An 8,361-nucleotide genomic window follows, 5' to 3' on the forward strand; every position below is an offset into this window, starting at 1 on the left:
GTTCGTTGGGGATAGGTGTTTCCAAAACATGATATAATTTTTCTTGTTTTAGAACAATCCTTAAATTTCGGAACCAATCCGAAAAGTTATTGTGGTTAAGACGGTCTTTAGCGAGAATAGATCGGAGAGATACATTTTGGACGTTAGGGATTATGTTGTCGTCGACGTGTGCGGCCATCTGCAGAATTTTTAATTAAGTTCATTTTAGTGTTTTACCTTTTTAATTATTAATACCCTTTTATATATACCAAATATAATTAATAATTAAAATCTAGAATCCAACGATAAACCCGACTCCGGTTAGGTGACCTTTTTCCCATTGTCGGTTTATCAAGGTAGTTATTCATAACAATTGCAAACCCTTTTGCAACTTCTAGAGTTTATAGGACCGGTTCGAAATCATATTTCGTGTCGGCATGTTTATCCCATCAACACCTATTAGACCCCATGCTTGGGTGACCCTCTTCACATGGTTCTAATTTAAGTCGTCCTACTTGTATCAACTTGTAATATCAACATACAAACGGTTAGGTGACATTTTTCCCATTTATATGCCAATATTACCTCAACATATTAATTTACTCTACGCGGTTAGGTGACCTTTTTCCCACTAAGAGCTTACTAATATGTTAAGCGTTATACAAAAGGATGGTGTTTGACTTATTATCCTTAATTTTAAAAGGGATTTTTAGTTTTAATAATTCTAGTTGTAAAACTTTAAATCATGTTCTAACATGCATTTAGTAACATGATATTTTGAAACCATTTTCAAAATTCTAATTTATAATAAAACCATTTTATTATGGGCGTGAGACGGCTAGTTAATAAATCCATTTTATTAAACTATGTGTCACGTAATTACCGATAATTATTAGAACCCGTTTTATGCTTTGTTAATTAATTCTATGTGACGAAGTTGATATCCTAATATCTAGCAACCACATAATCAAACAATCAATTAACAAGCATACACAATTATACTAGACACGAGCCACTAAGTTAGACCACACTTGTTAGCCGAAACAAGTGTGTGTCTTAGGTCCGATCCTAAGGGACACATGACACATGGATGTTGTAGCTCCCACTCGATCCCGCATCCAAATGCTTCGAGCATCTTCTTGAACCCCGTTGTGATCCATTGGGCTTGAACTTGGGCCTTAGCTTCCATAAGCTTCCATTTGGGCTCAATAGGTGGGCTTAGGTCCTTTTGGGCTTGAATCCCCTTAATGGGCTTGTGAGACCCATTATCACCATACCCGGCCCAATTAGGCCCAAACTTCCAATTTTGCAATCTTCTTTAAATTTACAAAACAAATGTCCTAATACATTTTTTCTATAAAATAAAGATATTACAAATAATCTATTTATTACATACCCATATGAATAAATAATTACAAAACTGCCCCTAATTAATTATTACAAACCGAAACTGAATAATTAATTACAATTATCAACCACAAATAAACATCCATTTTGGTCTACGGCTCGGTCTAGTTTTAATAATTAATAAACATAACCCGTTATGTTTTAGGATCCCGTTTCAAAACCCCTTGACTTTATCGAGCCTAGCCCAACCCATTTTGGGCTTGACCCAATAACTTGATTATGAGCTTCGGCTCACATGTCCAAAACACATGGGCTTCGGCCCAATGAAAGGTCTCATGGGCTTCGGCCCATTTAACCAAAATGGGCTTCGGCCCATTTTACTTTCTCCCCTCCTTTTTTTTTTCGGTTAGCCCATTAACCAAAACAAGTGGGCTTCGGCCCAATATCACCCGAATTGGGCTTCGGCCCATTTACTCGGTTTTATATTTTTATTTTTTTTTTTGAACAAAGCCAAAAATTATAACAAGATTAAATACAAAAATTCATGCATGTTAATTTTTTGTATAAAATCTTTCAAGGGGAAAAATATAAAACCGAAAACCCGAAGCTTAGTTTCCCGTATCCCGGCTCTTGATGCCATTTGTTGGGTTTCTATGGATATTTTATACTTAGTTAACCATTTAACTAGTCACAATTAAGGCGGAAGCGTGATATAAACAAACTAAACATATGTATCCATGTGTTTATATATGTATATATTACAAGTTTATAGGAAATGTGTACATGAACAACCTAATTTATTCATGTTATAAGATTACCAATAATCTATTTATTAGAAACCCGAAGCAAGGATCAAATGATACGGAAAAACTAAACTATCAAAGCTATAAACACTTACATTCTTAACCTTTTAAGAGTGTAGTTGATGTTGAAGAAGATGATGATGTTGATGCTAGACTTTCAAAGGGAAAATCCTCAAACGGAAGATACTCCGAGCCTCCAACACACACCGAACTTTGTTAGGGAGCTTGAACACGAATAATCGAGACCCGAGCCTCCTTTTTGATCTTGGCCGTAAGCAAGAACAAAGAAAGAAAGAAAGAAAGACTTGTGGTTGTCTAACTTGAAAAGTCACATGTGTTGCTTGTTAGAATATATATATATATTCACACTCAACACATAATCAAATCTTTCATACATGGTGTTAGGTTTTTTTTAGTCAAGTAAAAATTACTCAACATCCACAATATCCATGACAAGATTTTGACCAAAACTTTGGGGTGTGGGGCCCACCCAAAACCGGCCCCAAATATATATATATATATATATATATATATATATATTTTTATTTATTTTATACTTTATAAAATATATAAACACCCCATCTTTTATAAACCATTTTATAAAAGAACACATAGTTAAATAATCATTCCAATAATAATTATTTGAATAAATAGATTAACCAATTAATTTATTTAACACTTTCAAGTAAGTATTCAGAAACCCGATTTTCTGAATGTATCGTGTTCTGTATTTGTCTCATAGATCTTATCTTAACAAATACATAATTGGTGTGTGTCTAACTCGTTATTGGGTATGACCCGACTTGGATCAAACACAACTAGCCACATTAACCTAATTATGTGTCTCGGGCATACGGTATTCCAACAGAAGACACATTAATTGAGCCCCGCCAAGTGACAAATTAAAATATGGTTTAACTATGGCCTAAATATATTAAATACAGTAATTAATTTAAAACATATATTGAATAAGGATTTAAACCATCCGTAGTCGATGGCATTTTGAGGCGTTTTAAGGTCACCATGGAACACCGACCCCTGACGTTTTGGATGGCATTTTGAAGGTCAATGTTTTGTACACGACGTGAAGCTGCTCGAATTTTGAGGGTTTTGTGTGTGTGTGTGTGTGAGTGAGAGGGAGAGACGTTTTGGAGGCATTTTCCCACTAAACCCACTTTTTACAAAATGCCCAAAAGTTGACTATGCACTACCAGTGTTGTAAAAAGCGCTAGTCGTTAGTCGGGCAGTGGGGTGGGGTGAGGAGTAGGGATTAAAAGGATATGATTTTAATGTACAATTTTTAGTTTTATATATACACGCATACATTTTTATGTGTGATTTTCAATCTTATACGTACACAAACACATTATGTTCGAAAATTAGATAGAATATCGTTGGAAACCACTGGTTTTTGCTGGAATCTAGCCGAAAACCACTTATTTTGGCTAGAATATTGCCGGAAACCGTCGATTTTAGCTAGACCTCATCAGATAAGCAGATTACGTTCAATTAATCATGATTTTGGCTAGATTTGACTATTGACCTATTAGCCCAAAATTAATCAGTGAAGTGTTGGCTGGTGATTAATCGACGTTTAGTTGGAATTTTTGCAACAATGAACAATACATGACGTAAAATGGCTAGATGTGCCTATTTTTGACTACGTATGATCTTGAATTTTTGAAAGTTGAAACTCATAAGTACAAATATAAATATTAGATAATTAAATATGAGTAAATATTTCGAATATACAAATATACAATATTTTCTATAACTGATGTTTGAATCTGAATTCAAAAATTTGGATATTCGGATAATATTTAGATAGTTTGGGTTTCGAATTCCGAGTTTCATGTTTGAAATGTCGGATTTGGATCTTCTTGCACACCCTATTTGTAAGTGCATCACGACTGCAAAATCATCCTAACATATATTATTGATAGCATGCCATATATACAGTTATTTAGTATTTATAATTATACTTGCAAAATTCGGGATATCGGTTTCAATATCAATATTCGAAATTTCGGATACAAATTCGAATACCGAAATGAACTTTCCGAATTACGAAAATATATGATTTTGGAAACCCCTACCTACCAGTTGTGTGGCGCTATTACACTCTTCCCTAACACGGTAATTTGGTTTTGCAAATTAAGCCATGCATAAAAAGACTTAACATGGAAGTAAATTATTAAACACCCTTCTTATTTGTTATAATACAAAACGTGCATCACAAGGACTTCTTGTACCTCTCCAAATCAAATATGGAAACACGTACTTCATGACAAATTGGTGTCGATAGAAGTTTGTTAGATAGAATAACAAGAAACAATACAAACATTTCTTCACATTGGTAAGAGTATCCAACAACCTTACCCACCATTAATTAATCTTAACTTTTTTTAAAAGTCAAACATAAAACCTCAATTTCATAAATAAATAAAAAACTATCAAAATTACATTTTTCAAGGTCCTATTAACCCCTTTCTTTTCCCATTTTCATATTTGGTGACACAAAGACACGCTAATAACATATATAAATTAATATGTATACACAATGTATATTATATTACCAAATCTTTTTGACTGTCAAATCCTTCTGACCCCACAACCATCTTAACATGAACATTTCTCATCTATATATATATATATATGGTAGTAGCCATCATTATAATCAGATACAACTACATCGTACTTTTACCTTTTCCTTTGGGTAGCAAAGCTCAAGCTTTCATCTTTTCTCTATAATCACCAAATTAGGAACAATAATGGGAAGGTCACCATGTTGTGATAAAACTGGACTCAAGAAAGGCCCCTGGACTCAAGAAGAGGATCTTAAACTCACCCAATACATTCAGATACACGGACCAGGAAATTGGCGAACCCTTCCTAAGAACGCCGGTGAGTGTGTTTGCTTTTGTAATCTTTGATCTTAATGTAAGGTTGATTTGAGTTATTTGATTTTCTTATGTTAATGTTTGCTTATACATAATAGGGCTTCAACGATGTGGAAAGAGTTGCCGTCTTCGATGGACAAACTACTTGAGACCCGATATCAAGAGAGGAAGATTCTCTTTTGAAGAAGAAGAGACCATCATCCAACTGCATAGTGTTCTCGGAAATAAGTAAGCTAACATGCCAATGATATGTTATTTTGTTTCTTAAATTTATATGTTATAGTTATTTAACTTATCTTATCATCAATCTTGTTCATCCAATAGGTGGTCCTCAGTTGCTGCTCGGTTGCCTGGAAGAACAGATAACGAAATCAAGAATTACTGGAACACGCATATCCGTAAAAGACTACTCAAGAACGGAATCGACCCTGTGACTCATCGTCCTCGATTAGATCTCATGGACCTTTCCTCTATACTCAAGTCGGCGTCGTTCAATCTCTCAAACCTTTTGAACATCCAAACCTTAGTGAATCCACAAGTTTTAAGGCTTGCAACTCTCTTGGCATCATCATCATCATTGAATCAAGAAAACAAAGAGTTGTTTCATAATAATAATCTATATCCTATGAACCAAAACTCTAGTGACCAACTTGCAAATGTCACCTCCACTCCTTCACTTGTTCCAACTAATCAACCATGGGACCAAACTCCTAACATGCAAGAAAACAATGGCCAATGTTTTTCAGATAACTTGGTCAACCTTAATGGTCAAGCTAGTCAAGAAAATTTAATATCTTCTTACTTGATGGATAATCTTATTATCCTTCCAAATTATAGTGAGCAAATTACATCACAAGTCTCAGAAAACTCTAGCTTCCAGCCATCAAATAGTGAAAACAACAATTTCAACATGGATTCATATTTTCCAACACCCATCTCAAGCTCAACACCATTAGACTCATCTTCCATGTTCATCAATGGTAGTACCACAGAGGATGAGATAGAAAGTTACCCCGGCAAAACTTTTAGTTTCGAGATCCCAGAAAGTTTCGAGTTTGATGATTTATTAATGTAAAAACTAGACTTGTGAATGGAACATGCTATTGTTCAAGCAGTTTTCTTGTTTTTTATTTCCTGAAAACATGTAATTTAATTATATCCCCGAGCAATGCAAATAGATTTAATTAATTACTTCCTGTGTATTATGGTAATTTTTAGTAGTATGGGTAAAATAGTAATTTTACACGCACTTTAACTGAAATAAAACTTAATGTCCGTCCACGCTAGGGAGCACAAGTGTTACCTACATCAAAGTATCAGAGAGCATGAAAGTAATTTTTCAAAGTTAAGGTGTATAAGTAAAATCCGTGCAACACATAAGTCATTCATATAATCAAACTCTTCTTGATATAATATATTAATATCATTAGTCAGCGTGGCTTTATAGAAGGAGAGGGGTTAAAATTTCTTGGCATCTCTAATAAAAGGTTGAGATTTACTAGGCGGTTGAAGGCGACTCCCTCCTTCGTGTGTTATTTTCATTTCACATCGTTGACTTATTTTGGTTAATTAATCTAATTTATTATATTTTAAAAATAAAAATTTATGTTTTCAAAAAAAAAAAAAACTCATTACTATAAATCTCGCATATGATGACTGTTTTGTGTCCAGAAAACAATTAATAATTAAAAAAGTGCTTGTAGAAAGGTTTTTCCAAGATAAGATTTTGATATGTTAAGATTATGGAAATATGTTAAGTTATTAGACTATCTACATCCCTACAACCAGTGTTGTAAAATCTCGACTAGTCGCCGATTAATCCTCGATTAATCGTGAGTCATTACTTCTTCGAGTTGTCGCTGATTAATCCCCAATTATTCAAGATTGGTCAAAATTTACATAAAATTTGGAATCTATATCTATATTTGAAAATTTACATATAAACTCTAATCCGACTAATATCTATTAATCCCGATTAATCGTTAGTCCTTACATTACTGTTGACTATCGCCTAGCGATTTCTACAACATAACATTGACTACAACTCATTCTTCTCCCATGTAAAGAGCTATAAGCACGTAACATCAACTTCTTACTTAAGTACATTTTTACTCTGAAACAACCATACATCATTTCCACATCTAACTTACTTTTTCTTATATACCATGAGACAAAAAAGCGAAAGAAAAATTAGATGCTCCAATGTAGCTGGCATTTTAACTCAATAAAAAAAAAGAAGAAAAGAAAAAGACCTTTACTTAAAGCCTAAATGTTTTCTTACATTCGGCTCAAAATTTTTTAATAACTCTTGAAGACGTCCATAACACTATGCGTAGTGAAGGAGCTACAAATGAGGGCGAATTGCGACACGTGGCGCCCAGTCAATAATGGGTGAGAATTTGTTTTTGGGGTGTAATGGTGTTGTAGCCTATACACACACACACACACACACACACACACATATATATATATATATATATATATCTCACACAATCAATTATAATAATAATATAATTATAAGGGAAGCAGGCGAGAAGAAGTTCCCCCCCCCCCCTTATCACCCCACAAATCGCTGGGGGCGGTGTTGTCGCTGGAAATCGCCCCAAGTTGGCGCCCACTACGGATGGCCTAAGATCTCAACGCCGCCCTCCCCACATGCGGCTGGCAGTCTTAGAAGCTTTTGTGTTAAGTTGCTCCAGTTAAATTATTGAAATTGTTTTTTTAATCACTAGTTAGGGTAAATTTTACAGAAAAATGCTTAAATGTTATTATAAAAACTAAATTGATTGGATGTCCATGTTTTCCAGAAAATGAATGAGACGATAAGTTTCAATCCTCAACTTAATAATAAAATAATATATGTATGACGGCGGCTGCTGCTGCTTTGAGTTTCGAAGGAGTAAAAAAACTAAATTCGTATGCGCATGCATGCGATGTAACATCAACTGTGTTTAATTAAGATTAATTGATTATTTTCTATTTTAATCCTACTAATATTTTATACATATATTGGAGGCTGAGAGGTCTTAACTCGATCTTAAGGATACCGAGATAAATGGATTTGTGCTATGTCAGTGTTTAAAATCATTTTTTAAGTTCTTTAGATGTATATTATAAGCAAGAGAACTAAGATGGCCTAAGAAATTCAATTCGAAAACCAAACATATATAATTAAACATTAAATAGAGCTTTAAAATACAAGTTTTGACGAAGAATAACACTACTTTGACCAACAATAGATTACCCGTGTTATACACGAGTGGGAAATAAAGAAAACGTAATACGCGTATGCTATATATTTTAATGAACTGTAAATATCATATTTATAAGAT

The 8,361-nt window shown here is 33.8% G+C and overlaps 1 protein-coding gene across 1 annotated transcript; it reads left to right on the forward strand.

Annotated features, from left to right (window-relative positions):
* Window positions 1-4,116: 4,116 nt before the first annotated feature.
* Window positions 4,117-6,218, forward strand: LOC143568136 (transcription factor MYB41-like). The gene is made up of 3 exons (XM_077054367.1): window positions 4,117-5,033; window positions 5,128-5,257; window positions 5,354-6,218. Exons 1-3 carry the CDS (start codon window positions 4,901-4,903, stop codon window positions 6,102-6,104), a joined length of 1,014 nt encoding a protein of 337 aa, XP_076910482.1. The 5' UTR covers window positions 4,117-4,900; the 3' UTR covers window positions 6,105-6,218.
* The last annotated feature ends 2,143 nt before the right edge of the window (window positions 6,219-8,361 follow it).

Source organism: Bidens hawaiensis, unplaced genomic scaffold, assembly GCF_021521415.1.
Source record: "Bidens hawaiensis isolate Kalapana, Puna unplaced genomic scaffold, B.hawaiensis_p1.1 tig00023813_1, whole genome shotgun sequence".
NCBI lineage: Eukaryota > Viridiplantae > Streptophyta > Magnoliopsida > Asterales > Asteraceae > Bidens > Bidens hawaiensis.